The sequence below is a fragment of the Oryx dammah genome, unplaced genomic scaffold, assembly GCF_014754425.2.
Source record: "Oryx dammah isolate SB20612 unplaced genomic scaffold, SCBI_Odam_1.1 HiC_scaffold_22, whole genome shotgun sequence".
Lineage (NCBI taxonomy): Eukaryota > Metazoa > Chordata > Mammalia > Artiodactyla > Bovidae > Oryx > Oryx dammah.
Genome location: NW_024070206.1, coordinates 56,455,576 through 56,479,043, shown reverse-complemented (window position 1 = coordinate 56,479,043; position 23,468 = coordinate 56,455,576). Strand labels below are relative to the sequence as shown.

Sequence of the window (23,468 nt, the reverse complement as noted above, 5' to 3'; positions counted from 1 at the left end):
CCATGAAATTAAAAGACACTTGCTCCTTGCAAGAAAAACTATAACCTACCTAGGCAGCATATTCAAAAGCAGAGACATTACTTTGCCAACAAAGGTCGGTCTAGTCAAAGCTATGGTTTTTCCAGTAGTCATGTATGGATGTGAGATTTGGACTATAAAGAAAGCTGACCACCCAAGAACTGATGCTTTTGAACTGTGGTGTTGGAGAAGACTCTTGAGAGTCCCTTGGACTGCAAAGAGATCAATCCAGTTCATCCTACAGGAAATCAGTCCTGAATATTCATCGGAAGGACTGATGCTGAGGCTGAAACCACTACCTGATGTGAAGAACTGACTCATTGGAAAAGACCCTGATGCTGAGAAAGATTGAAGGCAGGAGGAGAAGGGGACAACAGAGGATGAGATGGATGGATGGCCTCACTGACTCTATGGACATGAGTTTGAGTAAGCTCTGGGATTTGGTAATGGACAAGGAAGCCTGGCGTGCTGCAGTCCATGGGGTCACAAATAGTCAGACATGACTGAGCAACTGAACTGAAATGAAAAAGGACTCCTGAAAACCTCCACCTGATTTACACTTAAATGTCCAAGGCTTCTCTGTTTGCTGTCTCCATGGATCCATGTAGGAGACCATCAGTGAAAGAAGATTCCGTCATACCAGTGGAGACATTACTGGAGCTGAGAGAGAGCTGGCAGACCTACAGGACAGTTTGTTGAGGGTATCAGGGCAGAGAGAATCCAAATATGACCCTAAAACTTTAGCCTGGAGCTGAGGAGGTGCCAGTATTCACATCAGGAGGGTGTGTGAAGGCAGAATTGAGGCAGGGAGTGATTAAGAGGAGTGGGGTGGTAATGTATTCTGTGAGCCCATCCAGCCATGTACAATTTGAGAAGGTAATTAAGATGCAAAGTGGGGAAGTTACCTGGAGTCTGGATGCACAAAATAAACCCTTATCTCAGATACGAGTCAGAAGAATGAGCCCCTGAGAATGAAGGCAAATTCAGGCTCTTTGGAGAAGAAAATTGCAGCCCACTGCAGTATTCTTGCCTGGAGAATTTCATGGACAGAGGAACCTGGTGGGCTATAGTTCATGGGATCGCAAAGAGTAAGACACGACTGAGTGACTAACACACACACAAACTCAGATACTCATTTAAGTCTCGGAGACAGAGAGCTTTGGGTGAAGTAGGTGAACAGTTTTACTGCTTTGCCAGGCAAGGGGGCCTCAGCAGGCTAATGCCTTCAAAATGTGTCCTGACCTGGAGGGGGTAATGAGGAGTTTGATTCAAAAAGGGTGTGATCAGCTCATGAACATTGTTCTAATGGGCTGGTGAGGAGTTAAGTGAATATCAGCATCATCAACCTTCAGTTCCAGTCAGTCTGGAGTAGACACGCTGGTAGGCATCGGGGCATCCTGCTGTTAATTTCTCCCACCTGGTGGGGGTTTTAGTATCTGGGAAACAGCTCAGAGATACTGTTAAGTATATCCCTGGAGGGGGAACCTGAACTCTGCCCCAAGGTTGCACCATTGTTTCTTCTGACTGTTCCTCTCTTCCCTAATTAGCATCTGTTTAAACCTGCTCCTGGGAACTCAGGGAAGGTCCTGGAGGCTGAATGGAGCCTGTTTCCTATAATCCAGAAATGGGGGACTGTAAACCCCAATCAGTTTTTAGATGATAAAATGATTTTTTTGAGTTAGTTTTTTTTTTTTTTAAGTTATTTATTTATTTTTGGCTATGCGGGATCTTTGTTACCTCTAGGGCTTTTCTCTAGTTGTGGTTGGTTGTTCAATCGCAAGTCGTGTCCAACTCTTTGTGACCCCCTAGACCCTCTGACCATGAGGTTCTCCTGGCAAGAATACTGGGTTTTCTGCATCCTCTAAGGACACAGTTTGCATTCTCATAGTCGTTTACATTACCAACGGCATTCCATGACTTAGCTCAGAGACACTGGAATGAAACGTGAAGGTTGTAGCAAAGGGTACACTGAATAGGAAATTTTTTTTGGTGGGAGGAGCGACTTCAGTTTTTCCCACCAGGAAAAAAGGGAAGAGGTATTCCCACTAGAGGAAATCCTTCCCCCCCCCAAAAAAAAACCATTGGTCTGCACACTTCTCATTGCGGTGACTTCTCTTTCTGCAAGCACAGGCCTAACAGCACAGGCTCGATAATTGTGGCGCGTGGGCTTAATTTCTCCTTTCATGTGGGATCTTCCTGGATCAGGGACCGAACCCATGCCTCCTGCACTGGCAGGTGGATTCTTTACCACTGAGCCACCAGGGAAGCCCCAGATGATAAAAATAATTTTTAAAGAAAAATAGGATCAAGCATCACTTCTATTTCCAAATTTTCTTGATGAAATACAATGTAATTTTGATTTTGAACTGATCTACCAAATGATAATTTTATTAACCAGAAAGCACAGGTATTTGAAATATCAATGTTTCAGAGAGATATCTGACAGTTTTTATTTCCATTTTTTTTTAATATTCTCTGAGTCATATTTAGTGGATTTCTGGGCTTGAAAAGAAATGTAGTGGGTGAAGAAAGAAATAACCTGAATAGAATGAACTTTAGTGTTGGTGCATTAACCAGCAGTTATGAATTAAGTATCTTCAGGTTGTGCTAGTGGTAAAGAACATGCCTGCCAATGCAGGAGGCATAAGAGATGTGGTTTCAGTCCCTGCATCTGGGAAGATGCCCTGGAGAAGCAAATGGCAACCCACTCCAGTGTTCTCGCCTGGAGAATCTCATGCACAGAGGAGTCTGGTGGGCTACAGTCCATGGGGTCTCAAAGAACTGGAAACAACTGAAGCGACTTAGCAGGCACCTAATTACAGAATTGGAGCAGTACTCAAAGCATGTGACATGGTACTGAAAAATGATGATAGATCTATGATTAACACTATAAAATATATGTTTTGTGATTATCATATTTTTAAATAAATTTAATTTTGGGTGTTTGACTGCCCTTCTTCCTCTTGTCCTCTTTTACCTAATTCAAATATGCCAAAAAATTCATTTTGTTGTCTCCTGATCAAGTTTTTATTCCTTAACAATCAGCCATGTATATAGATGTAAACGTTATTTGTCTCAGATGCATTCGTAATATAAGCATCTGGAAGGACTGAATGACTATTTCACCAAAAAATGGTAAACGCTTGCCACCTAATGGTAAGAATGGGAACATAAGAGGATTTAAAAATATCAACAAAAAATAATTTCCAAAAGAAAGAAATGAATTCAGTGAAATATGTAGTTCATTATCTTTGAATATAATAAAATATTAATGTTATTTGAAAGCAAGTCTTTTATTTCTTAAAATTTGAAAGATAAAATAGACTTGTTTGGATTAACATTTGACTTTTTTTCATGAAAAATCATCAGATTTTCCCAATCCTAAAAGTAATTATTTGTGTGTATATGTATATATGAAAAAGTTTCCCAGCAAAATCCAAATATAACTTATAAATATCCTAGAGGTAGTCATTGCTAGCGTTTTAGCTTAATATTTCCAGTAAAGGTTTTCATATATGTATTTGCATGTGAGATTATAATTTAAAACAATTTGTATCCTTATTTTCCACCCAACTTTATACCTCAGTAGTTTCCCTACTACTCCATGACACCTTAAGAATTAAGAATCCTACCACTATAATGATTTTTTAACATTGGAGCAACACTTGCCAAACTTTTGTTTTTGAGTTTTTTTGTGTGTATGTTGTCTCTTTAAGAGGTATACAAATAAAATTATAGATAGTTGGATTAAACACGGTTAAACATACACTTTTCAGCAGGGTAACGCCAGGAGGTCATCTTGGGATATGGGGCTGTGGTGGATCCTAAAACCAGGGAAACTGGGTCTCACATGCAGCCACCACCAGCAGCTAGCAGACAGCTAACATGCAGCTGGCCGTAATTCAGTCACATAGCTTCATTTGCCTTGAACGTCAAGAAGGAGCATGTTGTCCGCAGGTAACAGAATATATGGGGCTTCCTTGGTGGCTCAGTGGTAGAGAATCATCCTGCCAATGCAGGAGACTGCTGTTTGACCCCCGGATCAAGAAGATCCCCTGGAGAAGGAAATGGCAACCCACTCCAGTATTCTTGGCTGGGAAATCTCATGGACAGAGGAGCCTGGCAGGCTACAGTCCATGAGATCGCAGAAGAGTCAGACACAATTTAGCAACTAAACAATAACAACCTGCCTCCCTGTTCTATAGATGTGGTAACTGAGTGAGTATTGTTGAAAAAAGTGATCTCTCCTTAGGGATTATCACTCCTTAAGTCTGAGTTGCTGCCCTACCCTCTGTAGTGTTAGTACTCTACAACCCCAGGACCAAGTGCCTGAAGAAGCACTCTCTAAGCTTCAAGTTCATGGACAATTAACCTGGTCCAAAAAGGGTGCTTTACACAATCATCTTTATCTGTCCATGCAGGAGAGAAGAGGAAACAGTTTGGAAAGACTTGGGGTTAAAATATCCATTTTCTATGTCTAGAAATATCATTCTATGAATGATTAAATCCAGAGCACTGCTGTGCTTACACATAAGGCATCTTTTGGCTCATGGAATATTTCAGTACATTCAGTTTCTGGTTTTTCTCAAAAGAATACTTAGGGTTAGATTGGATGATAAAATGGTGATGTTGATAAATCCTTCTGATGAAGCACAATCGCTACACTCATTATGTCTAAATATGCTTTTAAATAATTCAGACACCAAATGCAATGCAAATTCTTTCTTCTATGTACTTGGGTTTTAACAACAATATGAGGCTATGTATGCTATTCTGAAAGCAACAGAAGACCTAGTCCCAGAAATAAGTATATTTCTGATCATAGGAACTGCCTTTGTGAAATACTTTGAATTTTGAGGGTTACTTTATTAGTTACATTATTATGTGTCGAGGGAGTGTGTAATTTCCTCGATTCTGTCTCGCTGCAGCAAGAATTTGAAGCAACAGGTGAATCGGTGTTACAGCTCAGTTTTATTTAGAAAGCAAAGGAAAATACATTCTCGGGCCATGAGGGCAGGCCGACCCAAAAGATGTGAAGAAAAGCCCCTAGCTCAATTTTGGCTCCTCTTTTTATATGTTTTTTTCTCCTCCCTCTGAGCCTGACCTGTATAAACTGGGCTAGCTAGGAGGGCTGTTTGTTCTACCTGAGGTCCTCACTCTGGTCCTCAGACCTTCCTTTGTTCTATTTTTGCGGGCTTTTCCCTTATATGTGTTCCATTTTGGTCTCCTTTTTCCTATTCTAACTACTTAACATTCCCCCCTCAAGAGCTAGGAGGCCCAGTTCTTTGGGAATAGGTGCATCAAGGTCTCTCTGGCTACTTCCTGCTGAACTGGATGGCAGACATCATTGGACCTCTCCCTCTTGCTAGTCTCAATCCTCAGAGTCCTTATAGTGGTGTCCATCTAAGGGTGAGTGATGATTTTTGTGGTCAGCTATAGTTTTATATGTCCTTGTTAAACTGGCGCTGCGCATTGTAGCCTTTTGGCCTGGACAGAGACAAAATGGGTTCAGTTCAGTTCAGTTCAGTCGCTCAGTCGTGTCCGACTCTTTGCAACCCCATGAATCGCAGCACGCCAGGCCTCCCTGTCCATCACCAACTCTCGGAGTTCACTCAGACTCTCATCCATTGAGTCAGTGATGCCATTCAGCCATCTCATCCTCTGTCGTCCCCTTCTTCTCCTGCCCCCAATCCCTCAGCATCAAAGTCTTTTCCAATGAGTCAACTTTTCTCATGAGGTGGCCAAAGTACTGGAGTTTCAGCTTTAGCATCATTCCTTCCAAAGAAATCCCAGGGCTGATCTCCTTCAGAATGGACTGGTTGGATCTCCTTGCAGTCCAAGGGACTCTCAAGAGTCTTCTCCAACACCACAGTTCAAAAGCATCAATTCTTCGACACTCAGCCTTCTTCACAGTCCAACTCTCACATCCATACATGACCACAGGAAAAACCATAGCCTTGACTAGACGGACCTTAGTCGGCAAAGTAATGTCTCTGCTTTTGAATATACTATCTAGGTTGGTCATAACTTTTCTTCCAAGGAGTAAGCGTCAGACGATTGGTAATATACGGAGCAATCATAAGCAGCATCAATATGGTGATAACAAGGATTAGTAGGGGCATTAACCAACTCCAAATTCCCTCCACGCCAGGAGAAGGATCTCCAAAAAAGAGACTTAGCCACCCCAAGAACTCTCCAGCTTGTTCTCTGAGGTCCTGTAGTATCTAGAATGTTTTTCTTGAGGACTATGAGACTTTCTTTAACTTAGCTGGAGGTATTTACCCAGAAACAACACATCTCATTCAAGATGGCTTAAGTCCCTCCTTCTTCAGGAGATCTATCTCCTGTCTATTATGGAGTGCAACCCCTGCCAAGCTGTGTTGGCTCTTTAGAGCTGTCCTGAGAAATCTTACCCCCAGAAACTTAATTTTGGGGGTGTTCATTAGAATGGCACTCATCTGTAGTTCTGAGTAGGTATCTGAGATCTCCCAGGGGCTCACAGGTAAACTGAGAGCCCTATTCTGTTTCTCTCCATGGTTTGACTCATGAGTAGTGAGTCCAGGAGTTGTGTCCTGGAACCTTGACTGCTGTGAGGGTAGAAAGTATTATAGGGTAGGGGCCCTTCCATGTGGGCTGGAGTGGAGCCTTTAGGGACCCATCTTTCCAGATTTTAATTAGGACTTGAGTCCCTGGAGCATATAATGGTGGCTCTTAGAATCTTTAGGGTGCTGGTTGACACCCCACAAGCATATAAATTGTTGGACTTGTCCAACGGCCATGGTATAAGACCAGAGGATCTGAGCCTCTGGATCTAAGAAGAAGTCATTGGCATAAACAAAAGGTCTCCCATGTAGCATCTCATAAGGACTAAGACCACTCTGTTCCTTAGGGGCAATACAGGTATGGAGGAGAGCTATTGGTAAAGCCTCCTTCCATCCCAGGGAGGTCTCCCCAGTTATCTTTTTTATCCCTGATTTTAAGAACTGGTTGGCTCTTTCTACTTTTCCTGAAGACTGAGGCCTCCAGGCAAAATGGAAATAATAAGTAATGCCCAATGCTTTAGAGTGGAGAAGGCAATGGCACCCCACTCCAGTACTCTTGCCTGGAAAATCCTATGGACGGAGGAGCCTGGAAGGCTGCAGTCCATGGGGTCGCTGAGGGTTGGACATGACTGAGCAACTTCACTTTCACTTTTTACTTTCATGCATTGGAGAAGGAACTGGCAACCCACTCCAGTGTTCTTGCCTGGAGAATCCTAGGGACGGGGGAGCCTGGTGGGCTGCTGTCTATGGGGTCGCACAGAGTTGGACATGACTGAAGTGACTTAGCAGCAGTAGCAGTAGCAATGCTTTACAGACCCCTTGGGTGACTTTAGAACTAAATGATGTCCCATTGTCACTTTGTAATGACCCAGGCAGACCAAATCTTGTAATGATTTCATGGAGCATTTTTTTTTTTTTTTTACCATCTCCTCAGGCTTCTCAGTCCAGGTGGGAAAGCCTTCAATCCATCCTGTGAATGTATCTATCATGACTAATAGGTATTTATGCCCTTAAGAAACTGGCATCTGGGTGAAGTCCATCAGCCAGTCCTCTCCTGGGTAGGCTCCACATTGTTGGATGGGCTGGGCTAGCTGGGGTTTTTGAGCTCCTCAGGAGTTGTTTAATTGGCAAGTGGGACAAGAAGAAACCACTTGCCTTATAGTTGTTTGGAGGCCTGTTCCTCTGAAGAACCTTTGTGGTAATCTTTGGAGTGCCTTCTCCCCTAAATGAGTGGTGGCATGTAAAGAGTTAGCCAACTTCTATTGGAGGGTCCAGGCAGAAAAAGGAGTCCCTCCTTTTGAAACCACCCCATATGATCCTCTTGAAGGCCCTCACTCTTAGCTTTAAGAGTCTCACCTTCAGTATATGATGGAGTTTCTGGTAAATTAGTCTGTGGAAGTAAGGTGACAACCCCTATTAGGTCATTGTTCTGTAATACTGCTCTTCTAGCTGCCTGATCAGCTGCTTGGTTCCCTCGTGCCACTTCCATGCTCCCTTTTTGGTGTCCTTTACAGTGGGAGACTGAACAGATGAACTGCCTCTAAAAGCCTGAGGATTTGATCACCATATTTGATTAGGGACAATTGGGTGGTCAAGTGGCCTCTTTCTTTCCAAATAGCTTCATGTGCATGTAGCACCAGAAAGGCATACTTGGAGTCAGTGTAAATGGCTACTCTTTTTCCTTTTCCCAGCTCTAAAGCTCGAGTCAGGGCCATGAGCTCAGCTAACTGGGCCGAAGTACCTGGTGGCAAAGGCTTAGCCTCTATGGTCTCAAAATTAGAGACTACTGCATACTCGGCTCTTCTTTTTCCATCTAAGACAAAGCTACTTCCATCGTTGTACCAGATTTCCTCAGGATTGGTCAGAGGATCTTCTGACAATCCCTCTCAGGGTTTTGTCCAGTGGCCCAAGGTTTCTAGGCAACAGTGAAAGGGGAGAGAGCCTTCAGGGGTAGGCAGGAGGGTGGCTGGGTTAAAAACCTCACAAGTGGATATAGTGAGACCTGGATTTTCCATGAGCTATACTTGATATCTGAGGTTCCTTTGATCAGACATCCATAAATGGCCTCTCCCATTCAGGAGTTGTTTCACTTGGTGGCTGGTAAAAATAGTTAGTTTGCCCCCAGAAGAGAATTTTAAAGTATCTTCTATCAGGACTGCAATTGCTGCAAGATTTCGAAGGCAGGGAAAGATCTCTTCCCATTAAGGGAGTAAGACACTCAGGAACCAAGAAACTGATGGGAAAATAGTTGTCCATCCCAGAAACAAAGAAGTGCTCAGGTGAATCTTTTTGTAATTGTTTTTTCCTGTAGCCCTCAAAATGGTACAGCTTTGCGTGGAGAAGGCTGTGAAGATGGAGGTCAGGACAGAGTAGGTAGCCCCTGTGTCAACCAAGAAATTCTCGGATCTACCTGCCAAGTCCAGTTGCACTTTTGGTTCCAGCCCTGTTGATGATTATCTGTGACAGGCGGGCTGGCTGGAACGGGCTGCTTCAGTCCTCTTGAACCATCATGAGGGAAGGCTTGGCATTTGACCTTGAGAGTCTTGAGTCCTGAGGCCAGAGTGCCGCCCAGTGTCCCAATTAATAGCATTTGTAGCAAGCCGTTTTATGAGACTTGTCATGGTTTTGACACTCTTTGGCCCAATGTCTCACCTGTCTACAGATTAGGCATTTGCCCTGTGCCTTGTCCTTCAAGGACTCGGGGTTTGCCATAGGGCTTCCCTGGAGGGTGGCCAGCATCTAGGCATGCCTTGTCTCTTGCCTTCTCTCCCTCTTCTGGGCCTTGGCCTCTCTCTCCTGTTCTCTGTTATAAAAGGTATTGGTGGCTATCTGGACCATCTCATCTGAAGAGGCAGCAGGATCCTACTGCTGGAGCTGTTGTAACTTTATCCTGATACCAGATGCACATGGGGACAGGAATGTGTCCTTTAAAATCACCTGTCCCTTGTAAGAGTCTAAGTCCAGATGGATAAACTTTTGGAGGGCCTCTTTTAGACTCTCCAGAAAAGCAATGGGGTTCTCGTTGGACTCCTCAGTTATCGCTGAGACCAGGCACAGTCCCAGCTAATAGGCCTCCTTCTATTTCCTTAGGTGGACTTCCTTAGCGGTGAGTCTGAAGCTTATCCTCCCCAGTATTGCTGCAACCTGAGAGCCGGGCATCCTGAGTCAGGGTGCAGGTCTCCCAGCAGGTGGAGGCATGTTGGCCTCCAGAGAATTGATTCCCTGGGCAGCTGAGGCATGTTGATCTTCTGGGACCCCAGGCTGGTGCGTCCCCAAGCAGGCTGAGGCATGTCAACCACCCAGGGATCAGATCCCTAGGCAGGTCGAGGCAGGTTGACCTCCTGGGATCCCCAGGCTGGGGTTGGGCATCTCGAAGGTCTCTAGTATGACCAGTGCTGGGAAGGATTAAGGGGTTGTAATCTTAACTCTATGCTGGTTTGTCCACTGGGGATGGGAATAGATACCATGATGTAAAGCAATCCAAGCCTGTGCCCTGAGACTGGGAACCTGGTAAAACAGCCATAAGCCTTATCCTCTTATTGCTCTGAGGAAACGTAAATCACTGATTTCTTCCCCTAGTCCTCCATAAGAGCAGTTTAGGGTGTTTCCAATGGTAAACACTTTATTGCCATAGATCCACTTTAGGTAATAGAAGTAATGACAAAGGAGTGGGTTATCTGGTCCTGTTAGGGGCCTTAAGAGTATTTTAATAATAGGCTGAGTGGAGCAATGTTGCCTACAAGGGGGCAGAGTCTTGGTTGTAGGAGTTAGGATGTGGCTTAAGAACAAATTGATAAGAGGCAACAAACTAGATGTTCCATGAAAGTAGAGTGGAGATTTGATCCAGGGGTATGTCTCCTATGTAACTTTAGGAGAAGCGTGGTAAGGATTTGGGTCCAAATGGCCTGCAGGGCTAACTCCCAAAATGGCAAACATTATCCCTATAAGCCCAATTGCCCTTGAAGAGATATCACCAATAGATGGACTTTTAGCAGGCAATTGTGTGCCTGTCATCTGCCCTAGTGGGTTCACTGAGAAATTTTATTGATGCACATGTTGTAAGAAACATGGAAGACAAAGGCCTGAATATCTAGAAAGATTGGATATTATATGGTATTTCTCTCCCAAGGGCCAGCTATTTTCTGGTTGTCCCTGCAGAAGATTGGAAAGGCAACATTGTGAGCCCAGAAGGGGCTCAGGAAAAGAGCGTGAATCAGGAGGGAAGGGGGCAGGGCCCAACTTTTGAAAAAATGACAAAGCCCAAGGGCATAACATAAACTGATTAAAATCAGATGGGTCCAAGATGACTAGTCAAATTCAACTAAACCTTGATCCTCAATCTGCAAGCTAAATGACACACCCAGAGGTGCCAACACAGTTCCAAGGCACTGTGGAAAGACTGAGAAGTGGGTGGTGCCCCAATTGTTGGACTGATCCTCCCACTCATTAGCGTATGAAATCACCCAGCCCACAAAAACTAACCACATCACATTCCACAGCCGCTCCCCTCTGTGATGGCCCACACTCTGAGTGTGCTTCTCTCTGAATCCGAACAAATCCACATCTTACCTATCACTGTGTCTCTCACTGAGTTTTTTTCAATAAGGCATCAAGGGCCTGAGGTTCATTAGGTCCTGAAGCCAGGCATCGTGGATTTTTGGCCAGTCTGAAGTCCCAGTTAGACATGACTAAGTGACTAAGCATAGCACAGAGTCCCTGCCACGAGGGTTTGAGTCCCAATCTTAGCTAATGATTTCAGGCACAGCTTTCAGAAATGGAAAGATGATGACCTGCCCAATACTTTGTAAGCAGTGGCATAGGTGGAGTGAGGAGCTGAAGGACAGGAGGAGAAAGCAGTGGGGAAAAACGTGCCAAGGAATCCTCTTCATAACCTGAGAGAAAATCTGCTAAATACCTGACCTGTGCTCACAGTTTTCATTGGCTTGATCCTTGGAAATAAGTAGATTTCTGATCGTAGACTCTACCTGTGTGAAATACTTTGAATTTTGAGGGTTACTTTATTAGCTGCCACTTTCTTATGTGTCGGGGGAGTGTGTAATTTCCTTGGCACTGTTTCGCTGCAGCAAAGATTTGAAGCAATGCGTGAATCAGTGTTACAGCTCAGTTTTATTTAGAAAGCAATGGAAAATACATCCTCAGGCCTTGAGGGTGGGCCGACCCAAAAGATATGAAGAGAAGCCCCTGGCTCAATTTTGGCTCCTCTTTTTTTTATATTTTTTCTCCTCCCACTGAGCCTGCTGTATGTAAACTGGGCTAGCCAGGAGGGCTGTTTGTTTTACTCGAGGTCCTCACTCGGGTCCATGGACCTTCCTTTGTTCTATTTTCACGGGCTTTTCCCTCCTTTGTATTTTAGCCACCACCATTTTGGACCCCCTTTTCCTATTCTAACTACCTAACATAAGTAAACTTTGATTTCTTCAAGATAATTTTAGGAAATAAGGGGGTTGGTTTTTTAAGAGACAATCCCTTTTGACAATGTATATTGAATTTTCAAGTAGAATAAGTCCTCTAAAAATTGATAGAATATGTGCTTTTTCAGCAGTAGTCAGAGAACCAAATGAATGAATGAGATTTAGTTGCTGAGAATATCACAATTTCTATTGTATTTAAAGAGTTGACCTGGAGGGTTAATTCTCCACCAATAAACACACTTGCAAGAATCATCTCTCTCTGGGATATTCAGAGCTAAATTGGCCAGCTAAACTTTTAAAAGTTTAGCTGATATTAAATTAATTAAAATATCTGTTGACTCTTTGCTATAACCCTAGAAATATTAACCCACTAAGAAATTAAAAATACTTTTTTTTGTTAAAAAAAAAAAGCAACAAAAAAAAAAGCATGTCCATAGCCTTAAAGAACTCATGGGGAAAGATGAAAAACTTATACTAAGTGTTAAACTCTTTTAGAAATTAAAAGTACAATAGAATTTAAGGCAAAGATAACTTTCTGATAGATTGGAATGATATTTCAAGACTCTATGGATAATTTCATCCTGATAGGATTTGGATAGCAGAGTAGAGATGGAGTTTTTCTAGGACACAGAGAAAGGGAGGGAACAGTGTGGCCAATGAACCAAAGGTCTCAGGAGCATGTGGGGAGCAATGGCAAGCGCTTATGGGCTGAATGTGTGTATGTCCTCAGACATCCTTGAAGGAACAGTGAGAACATACCTTGATTTGGGAGGCAGGAAGCTGCCATTTAGTTTTGTTTAGCAGGAAGTAAAAATAAGAATCTTTAATGAACTCCTGTGCATTCACATTTTAGATGAGAGAAATGTTCAGATGTATGATATAAAGACAATTCAGAATCCGATCCTATTTTGTTTTTGGTGTCTATGAGACAAACTTTAGTTTTGTTCAAGGAATAGAAGCTATGATAATTTGTTTCTTAGCCACTGCACAGGGCGCTTATTTGTTTGTGTTTGTTGTTTGCCTGGTAGTTCTATAAATGTTAGCGAAGGTGAGGTAGGAAAAATGAAATAGGAGTGGAATAGTAAATTTTTTGCAAGTGAGGATGGTTTCAATTAACTGGCATATTTGCATAATTATCTCATGTAATGTGGCAGGAATATGATTTATTGACAGTCCTAGATGCCCTGTCCCATTCCCAGTCAAACCACCAATATTTAATGATAACTGATTGACACATTAGTGTTTTGTAAGACATTTTTGAGACTCATTAAGTAGCAGAAACAGAAACAAAATCACTTTTGGAGAATTTGGAATCCAAATCTTTAGTGCCTTTACTAAGCAACTGTTCTACCTCACTGGTAGAATGCGATGCCATCTTTACCTATAGATTTAAAATTTTAAAAGCAAACCCATCCTATTTAATAGTAATTCTAACAATTTTTTCTCCTCTTTCAAAGCATATTTATGATCTTTTAAAGGTATTCTTTACTTGATGGATTAGTTGTACTTTCAAAACCACTGCAATTTATCAGGTAGTAAGTGTTTTTTACATTTTGCAGCTGTTATAATCTATTTGCAGAAAACTCCTTTTTTGTTCTGTGTACACATTTTGACAACATTCATTATCTGCTAAACAGACCATATTGGTTCTGCAAAATGGTTGACTACAGAAATTCAAAGTTAGTTTCATACTGAAAAGCAGACTTTTGCAGTAATAGATTACATCATTACATTTTGCATTATAAAAGCTTTACACCATGTTGAAAGCAGGAGTCAAATAAAATGTTAAGCCTGATACTTTTCAAAATGACTACTGTATCTGCATCTTTTCTACTCTTTAATACTGTTTTTCAAAATGACAATTACATCTTTTTCATTATTTAACAAGGGATTTAGAGGCAAACCAAGCAGAAGGAAGAAGAAACTCTCCTGGGGTCTGGGATGAGGGGGACAGCAGGGAGAAGGGCTTGGAGAGTCAGAGGAATGCCTGGTTCAAGTTATGTTGCTTTTGATTTTCAAGACTTGATCATTTAAAGAAAGTATTTCTCTGGGAATGTTAAAATATTTTAACTTACCTTATGTAAAGCATTTTCCTAACAATTTTGATTAATATAGAAAATACATTTAAAGAAGATAACTTTCCTTAAAAAAAAAAACCACTGCACAATCTGTGGTTTTGAAGGTGAAAATTATAACATGACTGCATTGTTTAGATAATACTGATCACTGATAAAACCTTTACTGATGAACCACTGTAAATTTTGTGTTTTGTATCTAATGGGTTTTTCTGGGGATACCTGTCCTGAAAATGGTTATGGAATTATTGTTGACAAAAATAAACACTAAAATTATATTTTATGAGATGTGGATGATTAAAAAGGCAAAAACAAAAAATACTTTAAAGCCCTGTCTGTAATTCATAGTGTAGTATTACTCTAGAGATTTGTTATAAATAACCAATTATTCTATAATGAAAGAAATGTATTTTTGTAATATTGAAGTCATATCTAACATTAGAATTTGTTTTATTAGACACATCACTAGTTCTTGTATTTTTATAACCAAGTTACATAATTCTTAGAGTTCTTACTTTATCCAACATGAATTATAATCTAGAGATCATTGGCCATCATACATAAAGTTAGTAGAATGTGTGAAATATAGGCCAAGTAGGGAGAAGACTCTTGAGAGTCCCTTGGACTGCAAGGAGATCCAACCAGTCCATTCTGAAGGAGATCTGCCCTGGGATTTCTTTGGAAGGAATGATGCTAAAGCAGAAACTCCAGTACTTTGGCCACCTCATGCGAAGAGTTGACTCATTGGAAAAGACTCTGATGCTGGGAGGGATTGGGGGCAGGAGGAGAAGGGGACGATCCAGGATGAGATGGCTGGATGGCATCACTGACTTGATGCACGTGAGTCTGAGTGAACTCCGGGAGTTGGTGATGGACAGGGAGGCCTGGCGTGCTGCGATTCATGGGGTCGCAAAGAGTCGGACATGACTGAGCGACTGAACTGAACTGAACTAGGCTAATTTCATTACCATATTACATGCTAAATGTCAGTGAGAATGATATGTATTTTTCTTATGTTGTTCAAGATTAATTTTCCCTTGTTCTGAATTTCCATGATATTCTTTGCTTCTTTCGTATGCTTAAATAATATCATAGGGTTTGGTTTAGTATATAGTTTCTTCATTAGTATTTTGTAAGCATACACTTTCCAAAGTATTTCAATATTTCCATTAAGCTAAAATTTTTTTGAACAGGACAGTTAAATTTATACATACAGAATTTCAGTCTAAAGCATAATGTTATGCATGTGGTCATCAGTGAAGTTTCACTAAATGAATGCACAAAGTTAAAAAAGAAAAAAAAGAACTCGCATTGATAAAGTGCTTCATTTTTATGATGGAAAACCTCCTGTGCCAGCTTTATAAGCTGAACACATCTAGAAGAATGCCAGCTCTGTTAGTAGCACAAGAAATAATTACTGCTATGGCAACACTTCTGCAAGTGGAATGTCGGTCTTATCATTTATCTCAACTTGACGGCGAATTATCATACTAATCTTTTTTGTTTCTAGGTTTGTGATGTGAGTGATTTACAATTGAACATCAGTTAAAACTGTTTCCTTCATTTTTTTTCTTCTCTTTTAGCTCCCTGTGAAGGCAATACTTTCTTCTGCCACAGTAACATGTGTATTAACAATACGTTGGTATGCAATGGACTCCAGAACTGTGTGTACCCTTGGGATGAAAATCATTGTAAAGGTAATCATGAGTCCCTGGACTTGGCAAAATCTCTCTATCTGTAGTGTGGGAAAAAGCTTATCCAACGTTTGTATGCATCAGACGATCTTAAATATAGATTGTACATTGGCTTTACCAACTTCCTATATGTTTTAGAATTGATTTGTAGGCCTTTTTCTTGGCTTTTATTCTTGTTGTTTTTGCATTCCTTAACACACAATGAACTGTCTTTTACACTTGAATGGGCTTCCCTGGTGGCGCAGATGGTAAAGAATCTGCCTTCAATGCAGGAGACGCAGGTTCGATCCCTGGGAAGGGAAGATCCCCTGGAGAAGGAAATGGCTACCCTCTCCAGTAGTCTTGCCTGGAGACTTCCATGGACAGAGATGCTTATTGGCTAATCTCCCTTCTGGAGCTGCAGCACCGTGGACTGGCCACTGGAGCTTCTCAGGCCAAGTTGGGTTTCCTATCAGAAGCTCCCTCGTCAGTGGCTGCACCTCTCCATCAACCCTAGTCTGTCTTCACGGGACACTGTGCACATACTCTAGAGGTGAAATTGTATCCAAGGAACGTTAGGGCCCTCAGGTACCTGAAGCCGCTTACCTCGACTTCAGTTTTCCTACTGAAATGCTTTGTTTCCTTTCCAATGAGAATATCTTCCTTTGATCCAGCCTCCTTCTCTGGCCTGTACACCACCTAATGTGAGGAGGTGACTCACTGGAAAAGACCCTGATACTGGGAAAAACTGAGGGCAGGAGAAGAAAGGGGTGACAGAGGATGAGATGGTTGGATGGCATCACTGACTCAATAGCCATGAATTTGAGCAAACTCCGGGAGATGGTGAAAGACAGGGAAGCCTGCCATGCTGCAGTCCATGGGGTCTTGGAGTCAGACACAACTTAGCAACTGAATAACAAAACTCTTGGTTTAGTTATGAATGATGCAGGTTTTGGTTAAGTTCAGAGTACCACATACCCTCTTCTGTTCAGATCTTATATTCACCAATTTGCAAAGGAAAAAAAAAAAAAAGGACAAATAAGTGTCCATACTTAAAGTCCAGTGTGTGTGTGCACGCTCAGTTGCTCAGTTGTGGCTGACTCTTTTTCAACCCCAGGGACTGTAGCCCACCAGGCTTCTCTGTCCTTGGCATTTCCCAGGCAAGAATACTGGAACAGGTTGCCACTTCCTCCACAAGGGATCTTCCCAACCCAGGGATCGAACCTGCATCTCTTGCATCTCCTACAATGGGAGGCGGATTCTTTACTACTCTACCACCTGGGCAGCCCTAAAGTCCAATATCTTCTATTAAAATATTGAAGCAGAGAGGCATTACCACAGTACCTATTGCTCACAGAGTCAACAAGAAAAGCAGGCCTGGCAACAGTTATTTAGAGGATGTGGGCAATGATCCGTGTTGTGTCCAAGGAACCGCTTTGGAATGGAAGGGGAATTAAATGTTTTGTGAAGAACCTTAGACAGCACTGTTAGAGATTGGGTTTACTTAGTTAAAGCGGATTTGTTGCCTTGGTTCTTGTGGCCCACCTCTCTCCGTGGGCACCACCACTCTCTGTGCACTGATGGGGGCAGTGGGATGGAGGCAGGGACAGCGGCTCACTTCTCTGGGAGGAACACTCCCACTTCATGAATCAGGCCCTGGCTGAGGATGGGGACCTCTGGTCTTCTCAGCTTGCCCCTTCAGACAGTTTCACGCTATGAGTGAGCTGGGGCACATGTGATTGGAGCCCAGTGTGCTGAGCCTGCTGTCTAGGTGTAGACCTTCTATCCTACCAGTGGGGCCTGGAGGGAGGAGGGGAGAGCCCAGCATTGGCCCCCGACTCCTGCCTGGAATGGAGAATCTGCAGAATGGATCTGGGGGGTGGAAAGAGAGTAGAGATATGCTGGTGGTTTGCCCTTGCTGGTGGGGTGGGGGGTGCTGTACCTCCAAACTGGAGCCAATAGGGAGAGAAACCATCAGGATGAACTGAGGGTGGAGCAGCTCAAAGGCCACAAGCTATCCCTGTTCTTAAAGAAATTTAGTAGATTTTCTTGAACGTATGTAGCTCTGTTTGCTGTATGCCATTCAATTTCCAGAAACTTTAAATGTTACTTTTAAAATTTTTGCCAAAACTGTTTCATTGGGAAAAAAGACCCACAGAAATCCTCATGCCAGCATTCCAGAAGTGTCTGTCTTAAAGTGTAATCATAATCGTTTGATGTCAGAAAACTGTGAGTTCAGTTATCCACATCAAGAATAAATACAAAACAATATGGGTATGTTCATGTTCCCATTGGTGGCATGTATGCATTTTCTTACACCAACGAGAAGAAGAATGTACTGTTTTTAAATATGACCAGTTGATTTCCAGATGTCATCCTAAAGGTTTTATGAGACCTCCAAAACATATATTACATTTAAGGGAGCGATGCTGTGCAATGGCGGGGTTGGTGGTGGTCGCTGTTTCCGAGGCTAGCAGATAGGGCTCTTGTGAAATTCTTTATGTCTTTTAAAGACTCGTTTTACATTTTAGACAGTGAAAATTTTTATGCTCAGCCTACTTCATCTTGAAGTTCTCGATGTGCGCTTTGACTGCCATATTAATCGTGGTGGGTTGTTTCTTGTTTTGTTTTTTTGTTGTTTTTGCTCCCTGGACCTGTAGAAAAGAGGAAGGCCGGGCTGCTGGACCAGCTGACCAACACCAGCGGGACGGTCATTGGCGTGACTTCTTGCATTGTGATCATCCTTATTATCATTTCTGTCATTGTGCAGATCAAACAGCCTCGTAAAAAATATGTCCAAAGGAAATCGGACTTTGACCAGACAGTTTTCCAGGAGGTGTTTGAGCCTCCTCACTATGAGCTGTGCACCCTCAGAGGGACAGGAGCCACAGCTGACTTTGCCGATGTGGCCGACGACTTTGAAAACTACCATAAACTGAGGAGGTCCTCTTCCAAATGCATTCACGACCATCACTGTGGTTCACAACTGTCCAGTGCGAAAGGCAGCCGCAGCAACCTCAGCACGAGAGATGCTTCTGTCTTGACCGAGATGCCCCCACAGCCCGTCAAACCCCTCATCCCGCCCATGAACAGAAGGAACATCCTTGTCATGAAACACAACTACTCCCAGGAGGCTGCCGATGCCTGTGACATTGACGAGATCGAGGAGGTGCCCACCACGAGTCACAGGCTGTCCCGCCACGAGAAAGCCGTCCAGCGGTCAGTATCTATAGATTTTTTGATGACAAGTATAACCTGAAGACTGAGATGCTTCCAGCATACCCTGTTCTAGTTTGTCTTCCCATTTCAGTCTCTCTTTCGTTAATGACAAACCGTAGTATTTCAGAGTTTGCCTCTTCTTTTCCTTGTTGCCCTGCTCTCTATATTTTTCCTAAATCCCATTTAGGTACATATAGGTGTGCTTACACAGACCAAAGAGATTTCGTTTATTTCTATACATATATAATATTTATTTCTATAAAAGATCTGATGTTAACTTATATTGCAGATTTATATGGCTAATTTTCTTCCACGTGGTGATAAAGTTTGCTCTTATCAATATTTCTATATTTTAAGATGTGAGATGATATTTGGAATTAATTGCCTTACCAAGGTGGTTAACCCATCTTGCTGAACAATTTTAATGTAAAATAACATATTTTGCGATATAATGCATTATATTTTTGGTATGAACATTAAAATACTTACTTTTTCCCACATACCACATAATACTTATATTACAAATTGTGTTTGATAGCATGGTATGCTAAAACCTTAAACATTTATATTTAATTGTGGCAAGGAGTAGTAAAAACATTTTCCTTTTGATATGAAGATAATATTATCTATATTGTATTATGAGCCTCCAAATTAATAAAAGTCTTGAGGAAAGAAAATTTAAACTTAGAAAAAAAGAAGTGATTTTAAATCCCCAAATCCAATCTAATTTTGTTTTGCTTTGCATGTTTACTAGCATTTAGGTTGTTTTATAAAAGTTCATACTTCCTCAATTCATTATATAACCTCAGAAACCTATTTTTAGTTGATTAGCTATTTTTGCATGCTGATGGAAAAAAAATCTATTTCCACACTTTTATGAAATTTTAGGAATGCTTTTAAGTAAATATTTGTGTGCATATTTGTTTTTTTGTGAAAATATTACTTTGTTGAATGAAATAGCCATAACATTCCAGGTTCTGCCTCATTGGGTCTCTAAGCAAACATGAATCTGAATACAACACAACTAGGGTCTAAAAAGAAAATTCAAGGTAAGCAAGTGCCCTCGGTTCCTTCTCCCACTTTGTTGTATTCTGTTTTGTTTTGTTGCAATCGTCTTGCAGTTTTTTAAGGGAATGTGCTATCTACTCATTATTTCCAGAGATATGTGTTTCATAACATTTCATGATTAGAAACATACTGGATTCAATGCTGATGGATGGATGATTCTTAGACATAACTTTAAAATACATGTTAATATTCTTACCATCAAGCATTATAATACAATGTAATTTAAAAAGATGTTAAGTTAATAAATTAAACTTTATATGCTTTAAGGTAAAGATACAAAAATTGGTGAACTCTTAAAAGAAATGCCAAAAGAAATCCAAGGTTCTCATAGTTAAAGAATTGAATACTTTCTCAATATAACTGAAGTCAACATATAAAACTGGCAATAATTGTATTAATTTGGCAATATCTACTCAAAATGCATACACTATTTGGTGGTACTGATACAATTCACGCACTCTTATTTTTGCATGAATATGAAGCTTACTTCATCCAAATTAAATGCAGCATGTTATGTCAAATTTTATAATATAAAATTTGAATGCTTGATAATGTAAAACTTTCCATGAATATCAGTTGTCTATGTGTACATCTATTTTTGTTATCAGGTAACATAATGGCTTTATTTTTAGCACTTAATAGTCTATGTCTCTATTAGACTAATTTGTCTCCAGTTACATTTACTTGATAGTTAATCTCTTCAAAGCTCTTCAAACCTATCAACTATTCTTGAATTAGGTGAATGCGTTTCTGTGCTCTATGTTACCTTGATAAATTGGTGGATTTGTGTGCATATTTCATTGGGAGAAAATGTTTTAATTGTGTTTTATTTTCAGAGAAGAACTATTTATACAAACATGGGGACTGTGAAAAGGAAATTCTATAGTGAATTATGAAAAGTGGACATATTTCTAAATTCATTCCACTGCCTTTATCCAAACTTAAGAATTACAGACATTTGTTATTACTTCGGCAAGACCTCCCCGCTGCACAATGATATGTTCATTTCATAATTTGGTTGCAGGCCACCAAGTGCTCCTTAGTTTTTAAATACATTTTGAGATTTACTGGAAACTTGAAGAAGAAATTAGTTCCTGATTGAGACTATCCCAACTTTATTTTTCCTGTCGGTTTCACTTTGTTTCTATGTTGCTTTATGTCTTTGTTAGATAATTGTACATTGTGTGATATGTGAAAAAAAAACCCACAATTTTGGATGAACTTTGTGTTACATGTACATTGTTTTCATTATATAGACTGCTTGAGAATAGTGCGTTCCTGAGTGATTTTGAACATGCTACAATGAAAAGTGAAAATATGGACCATGGAAACACCAGCTAGAGGTTTTATGGACTATAAACATCTGTTGTTGTAATGTCATTAAATGCAGCCAAAAGTACTAAGTAAAATTACTAGATTGCAATAAGAAAAATCTCAATTTTTTTTTCGGTCTTTCCTATATACTCCCATTTCCTTTTTTTTTTAATCAAAGGAAGATTCTAAGTTTCAGAAATAGTTTTGAAGTCAGGTATTTTACCATTCATACCCTTTAATAGAAATGATTTTTGATTAAGCATTTAGCAATATGATTGATTGGCAGTTTAAGAAAATACCCTGCATGTCAGTACTGGATATTGAGTTGGAAAAATGTTCTTTTTATTAGACACACTGTAAAAAGCATGCATTCTCTAATACTGCTGTTACTCTTCCATTTCCTGTGTCACATGCTTGCTCTTGTAACTTTTTATATAAAGATATATAAAAATGTATAATAATTTCCTAACTTGAGTTAAGAGAAATGTTTTCTTCTATTAGAGTGATAAAAACTGACTTACGTAAGCACACGCTTTATATCAATTCTTCCCACCTTATAGACTACAGGAAGTCCTTAAGAATTAAGGTGTACTTCTTCCAAATTTGACTTTGAAAACTTTATGGAATATGGTCCCCTTTTAGAAAATAAACTTTTTTTTTCCTTAATACTTTAAAATCACAAGCCTTGTATGACCCAAATTACACAATTCTGAGTTGTCCTTATACTCAGGCACATATATAAATCCTGCAAGCTTACTAATTATGATGTTTAATATAAATTAAAATAATATTATATTTAATTGCTTTTGAATTATATACACATTCTATAAAGTTTGATTTAGTGAGTGGGTAATTTTAAAATATTGAATGTGTATTCTTAGAAAATAATTTATAAAAACCAGATTACTATAAATCTGCTTAACAGCATTTCCAAAGCTGCTGAATTCTATAGAATTTTGTCCTTCAAATGGCAAAGCTGTCTAATCTGTCACAATTCCAACCTGGTAACACAAGCAAGCTCTACAAACTCAATAGATGAATTTACTCACATACATCCCTGTTGGGAATTCTGTGTTACAGAAACAAATAAATGGGAAAGAAAAAATTATTATGAAAAGAAAATTGATTATGATAGCAATTCTGAGTAGTCTGTATTTAAAAAAATATCAGTCCACAGAAATAACCACTTCATGAATTTGATAAACTGGTGAATAGAAAAGCTGTGTAGAACATTATAAAGAAAGATTATTTTTATTGTTTTGCTACAGATTTTATCCACATTATGTTAAAATTTAGTCTTTTTTAATTTGATTTGACTAATTCTTTCATTATCATGCTTATTTTCATGCCCTTTTTATTTCAAAGTTAATGCATCCAGAGATCTGTTTTTAAGTGATTGGCTATATTTTATATTATTCTCTCTGTTGCTGTTCAGTCGCTAAGTCATGTCTGACTTCTTTGCGACCCCATGGACTGCAGCCTGCTAGGCCTCCCTGTCCTTCACCATCTCCTGGAGTTTGCTTAAACTCATGCCCATTGAGTCTATTTAAAAATCTCTATTTAGAAATATTATCTCTATTTAGAAATTGTCATAAGATCCTATACACGTTGAATGAATAATCTCAAAAAGGATGATGTACAGTATGTGAACCACTTACTTTTCACTGTCCCTTGAAATATCCACAGGACTTTTCTCTCTAGTTCTTCCTAAAGAAGCAGGATTCTTTTAATCTGCTGGTTCACTGCTGAAAGGAGATTTACACCATAAATCAAGAACTTAAAAAACAAATCCAACTGCATTAGGTATAATGATGAAGATAGATGGCTTACATATATTTAACACACAATAGCTCTATGGAAAACAAAAATATTTCAGATGAAGATAGACCTCTCCAGTGGTAACACTAAAATTGTCTAAGTATGGGCATTGCCTGATCATTCGAGAAGGTAGTGATGAGTCTGAGGAAGGGACCTGGAGGCATCTGTTGTCCCTGCTGTAAATCTAATGCTGGACCCTGAGAGTGCGGCGGCTCCACAATGCCTGAGAGTCCCCTGCGGGAAGATCTTTAAAAGTTAGCATTAAAATTTACCAGCATATGTATAGGCTATATCAGACCATGTCATCTG

The 23,468-nt window shown here is 40.4% G+C and overlaps 1 protein-coding gene across 2 annotated transcripts in view; it reads left to right on the top strand.

The window, feature by feature from the left end:
• The window catches only part of NETO1 (neuropilin and tolloid like 1), a 103,115-nt gene extending 81,885 nt beyond the window's left edge, over positions 1–21,230 (top strand). Inside the window, exons 8-11 of one of the 2 annotated variants that reach the window (XM_040264352.1) lie at positions 15,651–15,764; positions 18,401–18,959; positions 19,934–20,008; positions 20,864–21,230. In XM_040264352.1, coding sequence (XP_040120286.1) covers positions 15,651–15,764; positions 18,401–18,959; positions 19,934–19,994 — 734 coding nt within the window. In that variant the 3' untranslated portion in view covers positions 19,995–20,008; positions 20,864–21,230. Of the gene's footprint in view, positions 1–15,650; positions 15,765–18,400; positions 18,960–19,933; positions 20,009–20,863 lie in introns of those variants that run through there. The other variant, XM_040264353.1, reaches the window with a different exon arrangement.
• The last annotated feature ends 2,238 nt before the right edge of the window (positions 21,231–23,468 follow it).